Source organism: Melozone crissalis, unplaced genomic scaffold (genome assembly GCF_028551555.1).
Source record: "Melozone crissalis strain CALT ecotype California unplaced genomic scaffold, PUWL_Pcris_2 ptg000063l_1, whole genome shotgun sequence".
Classification (NCBI taxonomy): domain Eukaryota; kingdom Metazoa; phylum Chordata; class Aves; order Passeriformes; family Passerellidae; genus Melozone; species Melozone crissalis.
Window position 1 is genome coordinate 1,596,461 of NW_026535841.1, and position 19,509 is coordinate 1,615,969.

The 19,509-nt window shown below is 54.3% G+C and overlaps 2 protein-coding genes across 4 annotated transcripts in view; both read left to right on the forward strand.

Moving 5' to 3' along the window:
- The window catches only part of AIFM3 (apoptosis inducing factor mitochondria associated 3), a 64,980-nt gene extending 51,333 nt beyond the window's left edge, over nucleotides 1-13,647 (forward strand). The window contains exons 11-21 of one of the 3 annotated variants that reach the window (XM_054288507.1): nucleotides 1,208-1,338; nucleotides 2,426-2,541; nucleotides 2,865-2,936; nucleotides 3,265-3,328; nucleotides 4,258-4,334; nucleotides 5,175-5,292; nucleotides 6,147-6,245; nucleotides 6,820-6,895; nucleotides 10,589-10,693; nucleotides 11,850-11,870; nucleotides 12,363-13,647. In XM_054288507.1, coding sequence (XP_054144482.1) covers nucleotides 1,208-1,338; nucleotides 2,426-2,541; nucleotides 2,865-2,936; nucleotides 3,265-3,328; nucleotides 4,258-4,334; nucleotides 5,175-5,292; nucleotides 6,147-6,245; nucleotides 6,820-6,895; nucleotides 10,589-10,693; nucleotides 11,850-11,870; nucleotides 12,363-12,402 — 919 coding nt within the window. In that variant the 3' untranslated portion in view covers nucleotides 12,403-13,647. The other 2 variants (XM_054288508.1, XM_054288506.1) reach the window with 2 other exon arrangements.
- Nucleotides 13,648-16,937: 3,290 nt separating this feature from the next.
- LOC128944991 (transmembrane protein 17B-like) lies at nucleotides 16,938-18,515 on the forward strand. The gene is made up of 4 exons (XM_054288510.1): nucleotides 16,938-17,055; nucleotides 17,321-17,424; nucleotides 17,794-17,907; nucleotides 18,234-18,515. Exons 1-4 carry the CDS (start codon nucleotides 16,938-16,940, stop codon nucleotides 18,513-18,515), a joined length of 618 nt encoding a protein of 205 aa, XP_054144485.1.
- The last annotated feature ends 994 nt before the right edge of the window (nucleotides 18,516-19,509 follow it).

Here is a 19,509-nt window from a genome sequence, read left to right on the forward strand (position 1 = left end):
CTCTGAATTTCCATCTTTCATTTTCTGCCAACCTTTAAGATCTTTTTCAGCAATTAAGGTTTAACACTTTGCAATTGTAGCCTTAATTAGGTGTTGCTGTTGCCCCATTCTAACAGACCCTTTGGGAGCCTTGACCCCAGAATAGGAATTTTCAGGACTGGACCTGCTCCAGCCATAGGGAAAGGTGGTATTGATGTGCTGGCATGCTGAGCATCACTCTGGATTGCTGTTGTCACTTGTGCCCTGGAAGTAGTGGGTCAGTTTGTTTTTGATTGGAGGTTTGTCAAAATCGGCAGTTTAAGCTGAAAATGAGGCGTCCTGGCTCTCCTTCCCTGTGTTCCTTACATCAAGCCATAAAATGAAGTAGGAAAAATACAGCCCCTGCATAATGTACCATCTGGGGAAGGAATGCTGTAGATCAGCCAAAACAGGGACTCAGCTGGAAACCAAAGTGCCACCAGTCATAGCCAGTGCCACAAGGTGTGAATAGCTGGTGCTAGGGTGTACAGGATCACAGCCAAATGCCATGTGCACCAGCCACCCAAATATGTTCAGAAGAGGATTAAACCTTTGGCAATAATTTCAAAATCCTCATGCCCAAGCTCCAGGTACACTGGCTTTTTTAGGGTACCTAAATTATTTAGGCGCTTCTGTCCTGTTTCCAGATGTGAGTCAGTTATGCAGGGGCCGGATATTTAAAAATATATGGGCTATATATGGGCTACAGTAAGTGCCTGGGGAGGGCTCAGTTAAGCTGCTACAGCATCAGCAATGTGCCCTTGGGAATGGAGAGTGTAGCCTACATCTGCAGAGCCTTATCAAACTGTCAATATCTGCTGGAGGCCAGAGTGAGTTTTCTGTGTCCCATTAAGCTTCTAAAAAATTTGTGACATGCCAATGATTGAGCATAGGCTTGTAAAGCAATGCCTATCCTGCACTGGCTGCACCACTCCAGCAAGGAGCTCCCCTGGACCTGTGGGTACACCAGTCCACGATGGGGTCTGGGGGGGCTGCTCAGCATCCCCTGCTCCACCACTGGCCACCAGCATCTGGGTTTTTCCATGTAATGTCTCCAGCCCAGAGAAAGGTGAAAAAAGGAAATTTGGGAATGTTCTTGGAGCCCCGGGAGGAGTGTCTGCAGTCCTGACTGGGCACTGAACCACACAGAGTTGAGAAAAGCAGCTGTATCACCCTCAGTGTTTTCCAGGCCCAAAACTCTCAGCTGCAAAGGTAAGGAGATGGAAAACGTTTTCAACATCCGGACGCCTGAAGATGCCAATCGTGTGGTGAAGCTGGCCACGAGCAAGAACGTTGTGATCGTGGGAGCATCCTTCCTGGGTGAGTGCTGGCCTGGCCCGTGGCCCTGTCCCAGCTCTCCACCTCTGCCTGCAGATGGGGAAAGTCCTTTGCCCAGTTTGTCACTGCCCAGGTAGAGGTAACACTCCCATGAAATTGGATCTGGGGTAGTCCAACCTCCAGCCCCAGGTGGGTGTAAGGACATTTCCATGCCAGAGAAATGGATTTTTCAAAGAGACTGAGCTGGCATGGGCGTAGCTATTGCTGTCCTAGTCTGAAAAGTACATGGCAAGACAAATACTGGTGCTCCTGTGGGTCCAAATCTGGTATGTCTAGAGTTGGCTTCAGTCAGGAGAGGCTTGTTGGTGGATGGGAGCCTGTGGGATTTTTCTCTTTTATATTTCAGTAGTGTGGTAAATTTTTAAAATGCACAGGAAAAATCTTGTTTCTGTGATGATTCTTCTTTTTGCTTGATATGGTTACAAAATTATTGTGGGTCCTAACAAAATAAGAGTGGGTCGTGCAAGCCTTAAACATAAATGGTTATCAGTCAGGAAATTTATTATAAGATATTAATGATTTGTTTTTCTTCCTTCATAAAAGATAAACTTGTTTTCATGGTTGAATCAATATGATCTACAGAAAAGCTTGCAGTATGGGGGGCCAATTGCAAACTGCAGGTCATCAAAAAGATTCATTTCCAAAAAACCCCCACAGACAGAAGATGTCTTGGTGGAGGTTCCCATGTAATTCCGAGCACCAATATTCTACCATTCTGATGGGAGAAAACAGCTACTCCCAAGAGCAGTTTTCAGGCCATAGCTGAGGTTGTCCCAGCTGTAGGAGGAAGGTTTCCCTAGGCTGAGGTCCTTTGTTCCATGTTTTGCCCAGGGCAGTTTGGAATTTCCTGGCTAGTTCCTCCCTTTGGTCTTTAAAACCTGCACCTAAGAACACCTGAATTGGTGTGAGCCCTGGTGTGATCAGGCCTGGTGGCTCCCCAGTTCTCCCAGGAGCGCAGCTCCAGCCTCCCCAGTCAGAGCGGGTGAGGCTGCTCCCCGTCTGCAGCCAGGGACACGGGGCAGTGCTGGCTGGGCTAACGTGGCTCTTTGGACCTGCTTCTCTTCCCCAGGGATGGAGGTGGCCGCCTACCTCGCAGACAGGGCCCACTCGGTGTCCCTGGTGGAGCTGGAGCACGTCCCCTTCAAGAAGTTCTTTGGGGAGAGGGTTGGCCGTGCTGTCATGAAGGTGACCTTGCTTTCCCATCTGGCGGGGGTTGGTAACAGAGCAGATTTTGCTTGTTTCACTTATTGCACTAATTAATTTACTTCACATTTATTGACAAAGCTGTGATGGCAGCAGTCAGTGAGAATGGGCTGTGTTTTCCCTGTCATGGTCCATGTGCTATGGAACGCCTCTAGAGCCACGTTGGGAATGTGGGGATGCTGACCTCCTTAGCAGTGCAGGTTGAGACAAGCCTGCAAGGTGGGCAAGGCAGCGTAGGGGGCAGCAGGACATCAGGACCAGGGTGGTTCAGGGCCCTGATGTCCCCTGCTCTGTCCCTTGTCCAGATGTTTGAGAACAACAGGGTGAAGTTCTACATGCAGACAGAGGTGTCGGAGCTGCGGGAGCAGGACGGGAAGGTAAGTGGTGGGCAGGGGCTCCCTGGGGGCACTGCTGTGGCACCCCCAGAGCTGCCATTCCCTTCCCGAGTGGGGTTCTGCTCTCCCCTCTTTCCTGTCCCCTGACATTCATGTTCCTGGATTTGGCCCCCAGGAGCAAATGTATGCCAGTGTGGTGTGTGGGGTGACTTCATTGATCCCACTCAACTCCTGCTGCTTTTCTAAGGAACTATGGTCAATTTGCATTTCACAAACGAGGCGAGCTGCCAGCTTGGCTTCCTGCTGCTACAGAGGGGTTTTGTCCCTGAAATAGCTCTGATGTGCCCCCTGCCCCTTGTGTCTCCTGCAGCTGAAGGAGGTTGTGCTGAAGAGCGGCAAGGTGCTGCGTGCCGATGTCTGTGTCGTGGGTGTTGGTAAGGGCTGTGTGGGGCAGGGCACGGAGGGAGGGCAGGGAAGAATTGCAGGGGATGTGGCAGCAGAAGATCACTGGGGCTGGGTGGCCAGAGGGGCTGGCAGTGGTCTGCTAGCCCTGCTGGACTACCACACATGAGTCTGCATGTCTGAAAAAGGCATTTCTAGAGCCCCCACAACAAAATGCAACTGAAAATATATTTCAGAAGTAATATTTTTTTTTTCTAGGAAAAAAAACATTTAAAGCAGTTTCATCCTCTCAAACTGTGTTTTATTAAATCTTCCCCAAACTGATTTTTTAATATGTGTTTTTTTAATTGCTGCTGACAGCAATCAAAAATGTATTCTATACTATAAAATAAAAGTAAATATCCCGAAAAATATGATATATTTCTCCTTTACACTTTGTGGTGGTGGTGGGGAAACTCCCTTTCCTTCCCTCTTCAAAATGCTGTGGACTGGAAGAATCACAGAATTAATTTAATTCTGGTTTTGTTGTTTTTATTGACTACTCTGATTTGTGAAGAGGTTGGAGGTAAAAAAAAAATAAATTAAAAAAGGAGAAGGAAGGTGAAGGAAATGCACAGACCGGGGGGAGGCTGTAGAGCCCTGGCTGGAAGCTCAAAGGTTCCCTTTTAAATACAATTTTTTTCAAACTATCTATAAAAGAGAATGAAATTGAAAATTATCTCTGAGCCCTAGAAAAGGGCGGTGGACAGGCTACAGTGATGGCTTGGGCAGGACAGGGATCCTGAGGGGCCAGAGGCAGTGGCGGCCCTGCAGGGTGCCTGGCCCTGCTCCACACTCGAGGGCAGCTGCTGCCTGTCCCTGGGGGCAGCCCCCCAGTCCTGGCGTGAGAAAAGGCCTCAGGATCAGCCCCCAGGGCTGTGGAGCACTGGGAACTGCAGCAGCAGCCTTTGGCTTCCCCCAGGTGCAGTCCCAGCGACAGGCTTCCTCAAGCAGAGCGGCATCAACATCGACTCCAAGGGCTTCATCGTGGTCAACAAGGTGAGCCCAGGGGCAGCCCCTGTGGCAGGGAGGGCAGGAGGAGCTGGGTCAGCTCTTTTGATCTTGAGCTTCCCTGGGGCTCCAAACTGCTGCCACAGGGGCTTTTCATGGCTTTTTGTCTGCCAAGATTGGCAGAATTTGGATTTTCTAATTCTTTGGGTTGGCCTGTGCAGGGCCAGGAATTGAACTCAATGACCCTTGTGGTTGCCTTCATCTCAGGATATTCTGTGAGATGGTGAAATTCTGGAAGCATCACCAGGAGTGCCTGGGAACCCCCTGTGCAAGGGGCTGTGCAAACCCCAGACCTCGATGCTCTGGCTTGGGTCTGGCTCTGAGCTGTCCTGGAGTGGTATGGATATTTAGAGGGGAAAAATTTGAGATAGCTCCATCTTTTCAAGGATCCCAAAATATCTCATCCTTTCTCCCCACCACCAGGGACTGTGATGGAGGAGCAGTGTTGGAGCTGGTGGGTGTTGGTGCCTTGGGCAAAGGAGCATGTCGGGAGCCTGGGGCTCAGTGCCACACAGTGCTCATCCCTGCAATTAGCTGTGCTCTATCAGCCAACACCAACGAGCCCCAGACTTCTGAGAGAGGCTCCAGGACACCAGTCCATGTGTCTTTTTATTGGATAATCCACTGGCTGAGGGATACTGTCGGTCCCTGCCTGTGTGTTCTCATTTGAAAGTGAGGAAGGCTGAGTGAAATCTCCCATGGGGGTCCCACAGCCAAGCAGAGATTTTCCCTGTGTTCTGAGGGACTGTGGCAGCTCTGGGCCACTCCAGCTGTGGAGTTTCTGTAGGGTGCCAACCCCACTAATGCCACCTCTGTTCTCCCCTGCAGATGATGCAGACCAACATCCCGGGGGTCTTTGCTGCTGGAGATGCTGTCACATTTCCATTGGCCTTGAGGAATAACAAGAAGGTGAATGTCCCCCACTGGCAGATGGCCCACATGCATGGTAGGTGCTTTGCAGAAAAGAGCCTTTTCCAGATTCTCAGGAAATTTCCAAACCCTCCAGGGCAAGAATGAGACAATGGCCAGCAGAGAGACTGAGTGGTTGTATTGAACATTTTGAAGCAGGTGTATCTTATGCCTTCATGTGTCAGCATTCTTGCCAAGCTTTGCCTAACAATGCCTCATCACCAGCACAGAGGAGCCCAGGGACAGGCTTTCTTTCCCATATTCCCTTTGCTCCCTGGCACTGCTGCAGGAGCCTGCTCTATTCCTTGCCCCAGGACACCTGGGAGCTCACATCCTAATGCCAGGCTGGGCTCAGGTTCCCAGCTGGGCTTCCCACACTGCCAGGCTGGCCTGGGAGTGTTCAGCAGAGCTCCAGCCCTTCTCGTCAGCCTGAACCTCTGGTGTCATGGGCTGCCCTCATGGCCACAGTGTCACAGAGAGGTTTCGGAACCACAGTTCCAAAGTCAGCCTTTGGACACCTCTCCCATGTCCAGATATGCGTCTGCAGCAAGGACCGTACCCCAGCGGTCTCCCTGTCCTCCAAGGGTTTGTCCGTCCCATCCCCATCTGGGTAGGAGCTCGGCACACTCTCAACCCTGTCACAATTGCACAAGCTGGGGGGAAAGGGTCTCATGGGTCCATGGCTCACGGCACTGGAGGTGACAAGGAGGAGATGCACCATGGGAAGCAGTCTGAGCCCATCCTTGTGTGCTTCCTGCTTTGTCTTGGTTGCTGTGGGGTTTTCTCAGCAGCAGTTTTTTGTCTCCCTGCTGGTGTTGATGCTGTGGCCTGAGTGCAGAGCCTGGAGCTTGCCCAGGGGTGGCAGCTCCCCCATCCTGTGCTCTCTTGCAGGCCGCATCGCCGCGCTGAACATGCTGGCCCACGGCACGGAGATCAGCACTGTCCCGTACCTGTGGACAGCCATGTTCGGCAAGAGCATCCGATACGCGGGTAAGGGGCTCCCTGGGGCTGCTGAGGGTTTGTGCTGCTGGATGTGTCCTGGACAGAGAAGCCAGGGTCACCTCCTTCACTGTGAACCCTCCCCACCGACCTCTGCCACAGGGCTGCTTCCCTGCCTGGCTTCCAAAGAGGTTCAGAGTCTCCTCTGAAACCCATCTGCCATGAAGTGCTCTTCTCTAAACAGCATGGAGGATTCACTTAAATTAGATATTGGGAAGTAATTCTTCCCTGTGAGGGTGATGAAGCCCTGGCACACGTTGCCCAGAGAAGCTGTGGCTGCCCCATCTGTGGAAGTGTTTAAGGCCAGGTTGGACAGAGCTTGGAGCAACTTGGAACAGTGGAAGGTGTCCCTGCCCATGGTAGAGGGTGGGAACAAAGTGTTTTTCAAGGCCTCTTCCAACCCAAAACTCTCCTGTGATTCTGTGGTTTTTGGTACCTGCATCTCCTGGTGCTGGTCTCTTGGTCACTGCAGGACATTGTCCATTTAGTGCTGGAATGAAACACCCTGTCTTAGAGCTGGATCTGGAGGAATTGCTGCTGATTTCACTTCTTCTTTGCCTTCCAGGTCATGGGGAAGGATTTGATGACGTTGTCATTCAGGGAGATCTGGATGAACTGAAGTTTGTGGCATTTTATACCAAGTAAGTGTTTTTCTTGTCCATATTCCTACACAGGCATTCATCTGAGATTGCTAGGCTGGAAAATAGTTTTGCCAGAGCTTCTGTCAGTCAGTTTTGTTCACCTCTGCACAATGAGTTTGTGGAACACTTATACAAGACCCTGGAGAAATGATGTTCTGATTGTCCAACAAGTTAAACTGGTCTTTGGGCCTGGTGTCTCTGCCCTTTGCCCTCATAATCCCTGTGAGCAGATGACAGCTTCTACTGGCAATTCCTATCAAATATTTCCTTCCCATCGAATCACCATGTTAATGATTTGAGACCAGTGCTGGACAGAGTGCTCAAGCATCGCTGTTTCTGCTTCTGGTTTGACAAATTGAGCTCAAAAAACTCTTCTGTCTATCACAAGCTGTGAAGGTTTCAAGGAACTTGGGAGCTTTGTTATATCTGTAGTGAAACCCAGCTCCCCCCAGGTTGGGACCCTCCCTGGGAGCGCATCCTTGAGATGTGTTGGCAGCTGGGATGTGTTGCCTCAGCTGTTCTGGAGCCATGCTGGCTGTTTAGACTGGAAAGTCACTGCACCATGAATTATCCCAAAAATATTTGCTGCTGTTTATTCTTCTGTTTCCTTTGTCCATCCCGGTCTGAAGCCAGTGACCACAGAACATCCTCATGCTGGAGCCAGAGGGGTTTCTCTAAGTGCTTTCTGATATTAAGGATAGGGAGAGGGAAACCAGGGAAGCAAAGAGCTGCCCAGCTCAGCTCTCAAACACTTGGCAGCAGCATCCAGGCAGGGATCAGGAGGGAGCTGAGGACAGGAGCCAGCTCTGGCTCTGCAGACATCATCTCCCTGTCCCTCTGTCCCATCCCCAATGTACCCCATGCCTTCTCCCTCCCTGAGGGTGGCCCACTTGCCCATGTGGCTCAGAATGGAGCCTGGTGGTTGGATGTGTGCATTGGGCTTGAAGAGGTGTGGAGCTCACTGCATCACCCTGAGGATCCCCAGTGCTCACCCTCCTCTCCCTGGTACCTGCACACCTTGAGTAAACACCTGCTGCAGGGATGGGGCTCCAGCTGGCACCCAGGGACCTTTGCACACTGGATACAGCTCAGAGTGTGCTGGAACCTTGGTCAAAATTGCCTCAAGGGGTGGGTTCGTGCCAAGGCACCACCTGTGCTGGGGAGAGCTGCTGTGGGGATGTTCCCCTCCTGCAGCCTTTCCACACGAGAGCCTTTTATCTCTTCATGCCAACCCTAATTTGCAAGGAAACATCAGGTTGCTTTAATGAAACATCCGAGGAGGCTGTTCAGAGGGAACGCCCTGAACAAGGTGCATAATCCCTGCTCTGTGTGCCATGGTGGCTGCAAGGGACAGGGGCTGCCAGGGGACCTGGGCTTGCTGGGCAGACCTGGAGGTCCCTGCTGAGGCTGTGTTGTTCTGCCACCCAGGAGGGTCTCCCGGAGCTGGCGTGTGGGTACCAGGACGGCATTCCGTGCTGAGAGCCGGAGGTACTGGGAAGCACTGGCTGGTGGGGGTCAGCCAGTGTGCCCCCCCCGCTTGGCTCTCTGTCTGTGAGAGGCCGCTGGAGCATTTCTTTCTCTTTTCTTTTTTGGTGGTGGTTCTTCTAGTTGGTGCTAATGCTCTTGGACTGAGGACAGTCCCAAGCTGACCATTTCCTCCTGCTTCCTTCTGCTGTGCCCACCCTGTGTTTGAACTCTTCTCCTCCTGGTCCTCCTTGGTTGTTGCAGGAACCACTGGTGGTTCCCACTCCTACAGCCTGTCCTCAGCATTGGCTTTCACAATAAGGCTTCTTCTGCCCCAGAGTTTGAAGAGGAAAGCATTTTTCTCAGAGCTGTGTAGAGGCCAATAAAAGGCCCTGTGCTGGGAGGTGTAGGGGACAACACTCTGCAGATGTTCTCATGGCACACTGCCTTGACAACAGACTGATGTCCTCCTGCCCCTAAGATCTTGGAGACCAGGGAATTGCTGGAATTGCTGTGGTTGTCTTCTTCATGGTTCCCCACCTCTGTTACGTCCGACGCTGCAGAAGAAGGGAAGACTATGTAGATACATTCACTGTGCTTCCCTCTTCCCTATGTCTTCACAAAGATTTCTGATTGCTCCAAATCCCAGGTTCAGGATGGGAATTCTTGTAACCTTTGAAAACCTTTTGAAAAATAGGGATTCTTCTTGGCTTCCCCCATCTGTCTGACAAAGAGTTCAAAAGCTGCTGCTGGTGCAGGGTGCTCCAGCTCACCAGCACACCATGAATTATTTTGCCAAAGGAGCATCTACCCTATGTCCTGCTGACAGAAATGTCTGGCTTCCCACAGATGCCAGGGTGGCAGAGCTGTCTCCATCACCCAGCCACCTTCCTGGCTGGCCCCTTTGGGGTTTGGGGGTGAGACAGTGGGCAGCTGGTAGTAGTCCATCTTCTGGTTCCCTTGCACACCTTGGTTATTCATTGCTTGGAACAGCACATCTCCCCCTGGTTTTGATGGGCAGGTCTCTCCAACCACTTGGTGTTTCCCAGCTTGGAGCTGGCTCTGCTCAGGAAACTGCTCTCCTTTATTTGCTATGAGCTTATTTAGGAATGGGAGTTTTTTGAAACAGTCTGTGATGGAGCTGCCCCATGGCTTTGTAGACAGATGTGAGAGATAGCACTAACTTTCGTGGCTGCACAGGGCTGAAGTGTCCTCTGAAACGTGGCTTTTGCTCTCCTTGTCCTGGAAATTAGGCATATATCCCTCCCCATCTGAGCTGATCTTTGCTCTGTTGATTCCAGAGCTCTTTGGCAGTTGATTCAAGAGCAGATCTTGGTTTAGTGGGTGGTTCTATTTATCAGTTTATTCAACAATATCACCAGAATTTAAGATCTTACCCACACACCTTCCCTGATCTCACATTGTGCATTGAGTTATCTCTTCATGGTCAGGCTTTGAAGGTTTACACTTGGATTGACCTCGGCAAACTCCAAATGAGAACCTCTCTTCTTATTTGCCTGTAACCTTTAGCCAAAGTTCCTCCAGCAGTTTTACATCCTCTTCCTTCTCCTTCATTTGTTTTCCTCTCAGCCTTTGAGGCTGCATTGGGATCCTGCTAGGGGAGCAGTCAGCCAGCCTGGACATCCCATATACAGGGGGATGTCCTTGCTGGGGCTGTGGGACGCAGGGGTTGGGCACCCCAGCTGTGCCAGTGCCCGTGGAGCAGCACAGAGCGGGGCACTCTGCCTGTTCACAGGGAGGGATCAGGAAGGGGATGTGGAGCATCCCAACTGACTGTTCCACAGGAAAATCCTGACCACCTGCCTCTCCACTCCCTCAGCACAGGGCAGCAGCGTAGGGATCACAGCTGGGCATCTTTCATGTTGTCCAGGTTTTTATCCACCATCAGATCTACCTTTGGTGGTGTTTTCCCACAGATGCCGGGGTGGCAGAGCTGTGTCCATCACCCAGGCACCCTAGTGATGCTCATGACATCACTGTCAGCATTGGTACGACCAGTGGGGCCTGCTGTGCCACTCCATACCCTCTCCTGATCCTTGTTCCAGCCACCTTTTCCCAGTCCCTGTGGTGCTCCTACCTTGGGATCAGGCCTGGCTCTGGAGCGGGTGCTCCTCTTTGCCTCCCTCTTCTCTCCATCGTGGTGGGTTTTGGGTGGTGGGACTGTGCCCATCCAGGCTGCCCTAACTGCTCTGCTCTGCCCGGCCCCAGGAGTGACGAGGTGGTGGCTGTGGCCAGCATGAACTACGACCCAATCGTGTCCAAGGTGGCCGAGGTCCTGGCTGCGGGCAGGACCATCCGGAAGCGCGATGTGGAGTAAGTAGACAGGCAGTGGGAAGTGGCAGTGCCAGGGCAGAGGCTAAGCACAGCCATGGGGTGCTGGGCAGAGCTGAGCCTTCCACACTGATCGGTCTCTTGCATCTCCCTTCCTGTTCTGCTTCCTCCATCCCCCCTGTGCTACCTCCCAGCTGCCTCCAGGTCTGGCATCCCCCACACATGGGGTTTGTCTTAAACACCGGGACCCAAATCCTTGCACAGACAGGATGGGATGGGAATAGTCTCTGCCTTTGGGCACTAACACATCATCAAGGAAGCAATGCTGGATGTTGGGGCGCACCTGGGCACCCAGACCAGCAGAGAGGGACTGGGTGTGTGGCCTGTGCATAGCCCCCTATGCACAACCCAGCCCAAAGAGCTGGTGGTGCCAGTATGCTGGCCTGTGGTGTCTCAGCCTCCGTGGAGCACACCTCATAGGCAAAGGACATTTTTCTCCCTTCACTGTGTTTTTTAGACCATGCAGAGGAAAGAGCATAGCTTTATGCTGAGGGTGGGTGCTGGAAGGCAAATTCTAGGGAGGTGATAACAGCTGGGAAGAGGTCTTTAGAGTGGGAATCAGAGCTGCTGAGGAAATGTGGGTCCCTGTTCCAGGGGTGTTTCCACATCTGGAATAAAAACAGATTTTCAAAAGCTCAGGGAGAGGAGCACTCCCAACCCCGAGGAAGCTTTGTGTCTCAGACTCCCTGGGCATCCCTGGGATGGGGAGCATGTCATGGCCCCCCTCAGCTGAGACAGGGTTCATAAAATGACAGAATAGTTTGGGTTGGAAGGGACCTTAAAGCCCATCCAATTCCACCCCCTGCACCCTTCCCTCCCACTATCCCGGATTGCTCCAAGCCCCATCCAACCTGGCCTTGGACACTTCCAAGGATGGGGCAGCCAGAGATTCTCTGGGCAGTCTGTGCCATGGTCTCACCACCCTCAAAGGGAAGAATTTCTTGTGCCATCACCCCGGCACATCGGGAGATGGTTGCTGGTGTCCCACTTTGTGGCTGGGAGGGAGGTGGCATCTTGTGGGTATCCTGGGGGTGGGGAGGAGCTGCTGGGACTGTGGTGGGGCTCAGGGGCTCGAGGAAGCCAGATTAAACCTGTATGTCTTTTCTCTCTTTGTCTCCTGCTGCTTTCACAACTTTAGGCTGTTTGTTCGTCACGGCAAGTACGTTCGGTTTGGGGTCCTGAGTGTGCTGGATGTGAGGGGCTGGCAGGAGGGACAGCTGCCCCCATGACTGGGCCATATCCCTCATTCCCATGTGGAGACACTGGTTACAGGGCGGGTGTCCTTATTTTGCTTCCCCCTCACATGGGGGGCAATGCTGGGTCATAGGGCTGGGGCTGCCAGGAGCCACATCCAGCACAGATCCTGTTGGCTGGCACCTTGCTTGGCTGCGGTTTGGCAGCTTTCCATGGACTTCCAGCTGAAGGGCAGCTTTTAAGTATAAATAAATAAAATGTTTGAACTCAGTTTTACACAGAATTGAGGATCTGCAGGTGACTTTTTGGACAGTTTAGTGACAGATGTGAGGGCAGAGGAGGCAGCTGATTGCTGGGATGGACACCAAGTACTGGACTAGCACCAAGGCACACCAAAAGCATTTGCCTGTGCACGTTGAGAAACCCCTCACAGCGCTGTTGTTTTTCTCTCTTTTAGAACTGGAGACATGTCATGGCTAACAGGGAAGGGCACCTAAAGCCACGGCTGGCTGAGCTCTCCTGATGCTGCACTCGCCGTGGGGAGATGGGACAGCAGCTCCATGGCCTGGTGGGAACCCCATGGCTCAGCTATTTCCCTTTGAGACATTGATGAACCTGCCTTCAAGTCTTCCAGGAGGATCTCACACAGCTCCTCTGCCCCTGTGCCTGCTGGGCTGGGGATGGGGCTCTGCTGTTGCAATTGCTGTGGAATGCTGGAAAAGCAGCCCACAGAGAGCGTGAGGCTTGGCACTGGCAGAGGGCATGGGCGCCATATGGCTCTGGACGCTGCCATAGGGCTGAGGGTCCCCAGGCGGGTGTGCCCCACGCATGTCCCTCACTCCCATAAGCAGCACGAGTGCCTTTGGTTGCTCCTGTGCTTGCATGCATGATGCTCCTTTCCAAATTCTCTTTGCTCCCAGCAGAGCTCCAGCGCGCATCCCTGCGGAGCCTGACATCCGCTCCTTGCCTGCATGGCTGCCGCTTTTGCCACAGCTCTCCCTGTGCCCACCCACCCCCGGGGGCGTCTGGGTGGGCCAGGAGATTACCCTGGGTGATCTCTGTGCAGCTGGTGCTTGTGTTGTCCAGGCTGGTCCTGTGCAGCCCCACCAGTAGAGGTGGGTCTCTGTCCATGCTAAGGGCTCTGGAGCTCATCAGTCCCCATCCCAGAGTCTCCTATCCTGGAGCAGCCAAGGGGCTGGGGTTTGTTCCCTGTCTCCTGGGGCTTGGTCTGGGCTGGGGCACTGGCAGCTCTCGGGCCCATTGCCGGAGTGCATTGCAGGGGTACCTGAGAGCTGTGATGGCTCAGCTGCAGCCCTGGGCTGGGTGGCCACCCTTCCAGCCAGCCTTGGGATATCTCTCCTTAATGCTATCATGGGATCAGTGCTGCTGCTGAGGTGTTATTCGAGGAAAAGTAGCTGGGGGAGCATTTCTGGCTGTCCATTCTCTGGCACTTGTCCAGTGTAGTGACAAACCTGCATAGCCCACCATGCTCGTACTCTGCTGTCCTGTTTCTGGCCCCATGCTGAAGAAGAGCCATGTCTCCAGCTCAGGAGTGGACCTGGCCAGTCCAGAGTCCATCAGCCCAGCAGAGTGGGCGTTGAGAGTCCCCCTTGGAGAGACTCCAGTGCTTTGTTCTGGGCGCATCTCCTTCCCCAGCAGTGTTTTACCCTGCGTCCCAAACAAGAGGATTTATATTTTTAATTTGATTCACCCCCTGTGAATTAAAGCAATACTATTCTTGGGGTCTGGGTCATTTCTGATTCTTTCCAAGACCTTGGGTCACCTCTGCATGTTGGCCAGGTTATTCAACAACCTCTTCTCTGGAGACTTCCCACCTGTGTCCAGCTCACCTGTATTTCCAGTATTTCAGATCTTGGCTGGGTAGAAATGCCCCAGTATCTATCACATCTCTGGTTGGTCTCTCCTGGCTTCACTGCGGAGCTTTTCCCAGATGGAATGACCAGGAGGGGTGGTAGCAGGATGTGCACTCTCCAGCACACATCCTGTGATGAACAGGGACCACTGTGTGTCTGCTGGATCCACAAAGCGATGGGAACTTGCAAGTCTCGTCTCAGGCTCTGAAAGACAAATGTCCACAGGTCCTCCTCCGAGGGCAGGGGTGGCTGGAGCTGCTCAGATCTTGGTGCCCCAGGCAGGGCTGTTCCAGGGTGGCCTAGGGTGGGGGCACTGCCCAGGTGGAGGCAGCTGCCCAGGTGCTGCCTCAGCTCTGCCCACTACCCACAAAGATCTGGCTCTGTATCCTGTGTCCTGCTGGTGGGATAGTTGGACTCAGCTTTGGTAGCTCCCCAGGGGACCCAGCTGGAGTGCCAGGGCTCTGCGGCACCACAGGGTGGCATTCCCTTCAGCTGTGTGTTTTCCCCAAGTTCTCTGTCATATTCTCCATGCTGGGTGAGACTGGCAGCCCCCCCAGCACGACTTTGCTACTCTGGGGACACAGTGGCAGAGCACTTTGCTTTTCAGGAAGATGCTTTTTGACCTCCTTTGCCTCTGATGGGGCCTCATCCAGTATTGGGCATGAGTTGCATAAAATGGGCATCACCACCATGTTCACAGGGCTGAAGACCACTCAGGGGCTGAGGAAGGACCTTCTGTCCCAGCCCACAGCTGCAGTGGGGGTAACAAGTCCCATTCCCTGCTTTTTACGGAGGAGTTGTTTCAACCAGGGCTGGAAATATCACCCATGACTCAAGAAATCCCAGTCACCGCTGTAGCTTTCCTTGGGACGTGTGTCAGGTCATGGACAGGGCTGGCTCAGATGGCGATTGCTCCTCTGCACAGGTGTGGGGTGGTGTTGAACCTGGGACTCCTTATCCAGTGCCTTGGCAAATGCTTCCTGGTGGTGAGTCTGTCCTGGAGCTGGGCAAGCCTGGGTTGTGTTCTCTGCCACTTTTCCAGGCCCGTCTTGCAATCTCTAATGCCAGGACAGAAAGTTTCCATCTCTTCTTAATAAGCTGGCTGTTCCCATGAGGAATGAGAGCCCAGCTGGGGCACATGCCCCGTGTCATTACCTCCACCAGACTGCCCAGGTATCATCTTGGTTGCTCACCTTGCCTGCCCATGCAGACCCGATGCCCCCAGATCCTGAGCTCTCCACCAGCTTCTGCTCCTCAGATTCTGGGGCCGTGCCTGTCACCCTGCTCATGTCTCACTTGTGTGCTGGCAGGACTTGGGGGACAGCTAGGGCTTTGCCTCTGCCCCATGCAGGTGAGATCCCATCTGGAGAACTGCATCCGGCTCTAGGGTCCCAGCACAGGAAGGACCTGGAGCTGCTGGAACAAGTTCAGAGGAGGCCACAGAGATCCTCTGAAGGCTGGAGCCCAGCCAGGAGGGCTGGGGGTGCTCAGCTGGAGAGAAGAAGGCTCCAGGGAGAGCTCAGAGCCCCTTGCAGGGCCTGAAGGGGCTCCAGGAGAGCTGGAGAGGGACTGGGGACAAGGGATGGAGGAATAGGACAAGAGCAAGTTGGAATATTGGGAAGAAGATGGGATATAGTGAAGAAATTCTTCCTTGTGAGGGTGGACAGGCCCTGGCACAGGGTGCCCAGAGCAGCTGTGGCTGCCCCTGGATCCCTGGACCTGTCCAAGGCCAGGCTGGACATTGGGGCTGGGAGCAGCCTGGGACAGTGGAAGGTGTCCCTGCCCATGGCAGGGGTGGGATGAGATGGGCTTTCAGGTCTCTTCCAAGCCAAACCATTCTGTGATCCTACAACTTCAGCTGGTCAGATGCTGGTTTAACCATGCTTTCAGTCCCCGATGGTTTGGTTTTGGCAGAATATGGCAGTGAGCTCTGCAATTTCACTTTAGCTTTATCCAGGAAAAGAATCATCTCTTTGGTTTCTTGTGTTCCTTGACAGTTCCTGGCCCTTTACGGACCTCATTTATAGCACTTGCTCCCACTGTTTGAAGCGGCTTCTCTGATGCACCTTATGGGGTGAGTTGGAGGCTGAAGATCATGAGGTGAGACCAGATCTGTTGGGTAGAACTGACTGACATTTACAGAGTGTGTCCAGAGAAGGCTGCAGTGCTGGGAATGGGCTGGAGCCCCAGGAGAGGCTGAGGGAGCTGGGCAGGGGCTCAGCCTGGAGCAAAGGAGGCTCAGGGGGCCCTTGTGGCTCTGCACAGCTCCTGACAGGAGGGGACAGCCGGGGGGGTCGGGCTGTGCTCCAGGGAACAGGGACAGGAGCAGAGGGAACGGCCTCAGGCTGGGCCAGGACAGGGGCAGGGTGGGTTTTGGGGAATATTTTTTCACAGAAAGGTTTGTCCAGCTTTTATACAGGCTTCCCAGGGCAGCAGTGGAGTCCTCATCCCTGGAAGTGTTCAAAAAAATGTGTAGATGTAGCACCTGGGGATATGGTTTAGTGGTGACCCTGGCAGTGCTGGGATAATAATTTGACCTGATGATCTTAGAGGGGTTTTCCCACCTTAATAATTTTGTGATTTTAAACTTGAAGTTCCTGAAGAACGTTTTCCTCTCATTCACCTCTGGCTCAGCCACCCCCTAATACATCATCCCCCACTGCCCTCCAGCACCCCTGAGCCTGGATGGGGCTTGAGGAACTCACAGTGATGGGTAAATGCTCCATGAACCTGGAGGCCTTGAAAAAGCATTTCAGGTGAAGAGTACCATCCTCTCATGAGGCATCCTCATCTGTCAGGAGTTTTTGAGCAATATTTGTGTTGATAGAGCCTGGCTGGGAGAGGGTGCAATTGCTGCAAGTCACAGTGACAGGTACAGGCTGCTGTCACCCCCTGGAGATGCTGTTGAGGGGAGATGCTCTGTGACTTGTGATTTCCTGGCAACTCCACCTTGTGATTCCTGCACGGGCTTGGTGTTCCAAGGTGGGAATTCTTTCCCAGATCCCCCTTCCAGATCAGCAGCCCTGTCCCCAGGGAGCCAATGGCCGCGTGGCCCTGCGCATTAGCCTGGCCCGTCACCTCACTGATTCCCTCCTGGCTAATCCGGGCTGAGCCGGGCTGTGCTGAGCAGGCTCAGCTGCTCACAGGGCTCACAGCCCATGGCTGTGCCCACCCCGCTGCCCCCCAGCCTGCGCCGGGGCCTGGTGGTCTTCAGTGGCTCCCTCTTCATCAACAACAAGACGTGGGACAGCGGCACTGCCCCCAGCTCTCAGCCAGGTATGGGCACGGGGCTCTGCAGGGGGGGCTTGGGAACAGGGGCTGTCTGTCCATCCCCATGGCCCTGCTCTGCACACACCAAAGCCCCAAAGGGTCCCTGAACCCACCCACCAGGGAGGGGAGTAAAACTAAGAACATTTGCTGCAATCAGCTGCTTGTGGGAGCCAGGGTCTGTCGCTCCCCTCAAGCTGTGAGGGGGGCCCCTCTGGGCAGGGGGACCCCGCGGCTGGTGAGCAGCCTGCCCATCCCTGCCTGTCCTGCCTAGCTCACAAGGTGCTGTCCAGCCTGCCCCTCCAGGTGATGCTCTACTTCAACGTCTACTACTTCCCAGTCTGGTGCCTGGCTGAGGGGATTATGCTGCACCTGAAGGTACCATCCCATGGGGTACGCAGGGATGGGGGGAGCTGCTCCTGCCATGTCTCCCTAGGCATGGGTGGGGGACAAAGGGGGCAGGAGATAGAGGAGCCTCTTCAGAATTAATGGATCCCCAAAATGCCCTGACCCCCAGGAGAAAAGATTGCTCATCTCTGCTAGAGATAGAAATCATGAAAACTTTCCAGGCAGGAATGGTCAAAATGGGGGGGAAGAGTAGGCAGAGCTGGGCACCAGCATGGTGAGAGCTGGCAGAGCATGGAGAGCTGGGTATGGGGAGGAGGGCACAGGGAGCTGGGCGTGCACAGGGAAAGGGAAGCTGGGCATGGACAGCCGGCCTTGGACAAGGCTGTGCCCCCATAACAGTACCACCTGCTGCCATGGCACTATCAGTTCCTGCTGGTCGCAGCCTTCCTCATCCTCTCGCTGGCTGAGGGCTCCCGCCTCTACCTGGGCTACCTGGGGAACCTCCAGGAGAAGGTAAGCACTGGATATCCCCTCGCTTAGGAGCCATGTGCCCGTCACTGTCCTTTCTTTGGAGGTCTACCTGGAGCTGTCCTAGAAGAGAATCGTGGGTAAAGGCCTGACCTGAAGAGAGGGATGAAGGGGACCCATTTGCCCTCCTGCTCTGTCCCTCCACGGGGGGGTGGGACAGCATGTGACCACAGCTCAATGGAGCAGGGACATCCCTGGTGCCCGGGTTCCAAGGCCAGCAGAGGCTAACGCAGGAGCCTCCAGGGGCAGAGAGGGTCTCCCCGGGCCACCACTGCCTCCTTGCCCTATCTCAGCAGGTTCTGATCCTGCAGGTGCCTGAGCTGGCTGGGTTCCTGCTCCTCTCCTTCCTGATCCAGCTGCCCCTCCTGCTCTTCCTGCTGTCAGACAGGCAGGTCATCCACCTACCGCTGGAGGTGCCCCTGCACAGCTTGTTCCTGGCCTTCCTCCTCCTCGAGATCGTGGCTGCCTTCCTGGTGCTGAGGACTATGACCAAGCAGCTGGCGGCCCAGTTCTACCTGCGGCAGTTCCAGGAGGGTGGCAGGGCCCGGCTGGAGCCTGGGGGCACAGGGGGACAGGCAGCCGGGATGGGCTGATGCTGCATGACCCCTCCACCCCGCACAGCTGGTCCTGGCAAGGAGCATTAAACAGTGCTCGAACCCACAGACACTGTTTCTGAGCTTTGTGGAGGCCCCAGCACAGCACCCAGGCACAGCCCAGCTGATCCCTGCCTTGCCCCAGCTAACACGGCCTGGGAAAAGTGGAGGGAGGGGTCAGCACCCCTGAAATGTTCCGGCTCACGCCAGGGCTGTGCCTGTCCTTGCTGAGCATCAGCCCTGACAGGAGGCAGCAATCAGGGTGCAGGAGCCACTGCACACCCCTAGGAAGTACCAGCCCAGGGCTGGAACTTAAAACGTGCCTCCTAAACCCTCCCGGAGCTTCCCAGGGAGCTTCTGAGGATCCAGGTGACCTACACGAAGCCATCCCAGCTGGAAGGGTGCCACGAGGTGCAGGAGCAGCACTCCACAACCTTCAGTCCCTCGGGGCTACAGACAGAGCAAAACCTCTTCCCACTTCCAGAACAGCTTTATTCCATTGCATCCCTGTTTTTCAAGGGAAATCAAGGCCCATGATCACTGGAACATGTAGAAATGCAAAATGCTTTAAGCAGCTGCTCCCCAGCCCCCTCTGGGGGAGCTCCGTGGGCAGCTGTGCTCCAGCACCGGCTGTCAGCGCTGGGAGCTGCCCCGGCATGGCTTGGTGCCCCGGGAGCCAAGAGCTGCTGCTGCTGTTGCTGCCAGTGCTTCTGCAGGGAAGGCAGACCCCAGCCCCAGCAGTGCCCACCTGGGCCAGCACGGCCCTCCCCCACCAGGGCTGCAGCCGTGTTCCCATCGTATCCCCCTGCAGGTGGCTCTGCAGGGAAGGGCATTCGTGGTGGAACGTTCCCGATGTCCCTAAGCTGTGGCCTTAGGCTTACCTTTAGGGGGTCTTGCCTGCAAAATGAACAGGGACATCAGTATACAGCAGGCATGGGGGCAGCCCAGGTGGCCCTTGGCTACTCTGCTTGGTTCCATGCAACCAGATTCACTG

Excerpts from the sequence above, each read along its gene's own strand:
- LOC128944991 (XM_054288510.1), top strand. The coding sequence starts at position 16,938 with ATGGCTGTGCCCACCCCGCTGCCCCCCAGCCTGCGCCGGGGCCTGGTG. Across the intron at positions 17,056-17,320 it reads TGCCCCCAGCTCTCAGCCAG|CTCACAAGGTGCTGTCCAGC; the intron begins GTATGGGCACGG and ends TGTCCTGCCTAG. Across the intron at positions 17,908-18,233 it reads TGGGGAACCTCCAGGAGAAG|GTGCCTGAGCTGGCTGGGTT; the intron begins GTAAGCACTGGA and ends CTGATCCTGCAG.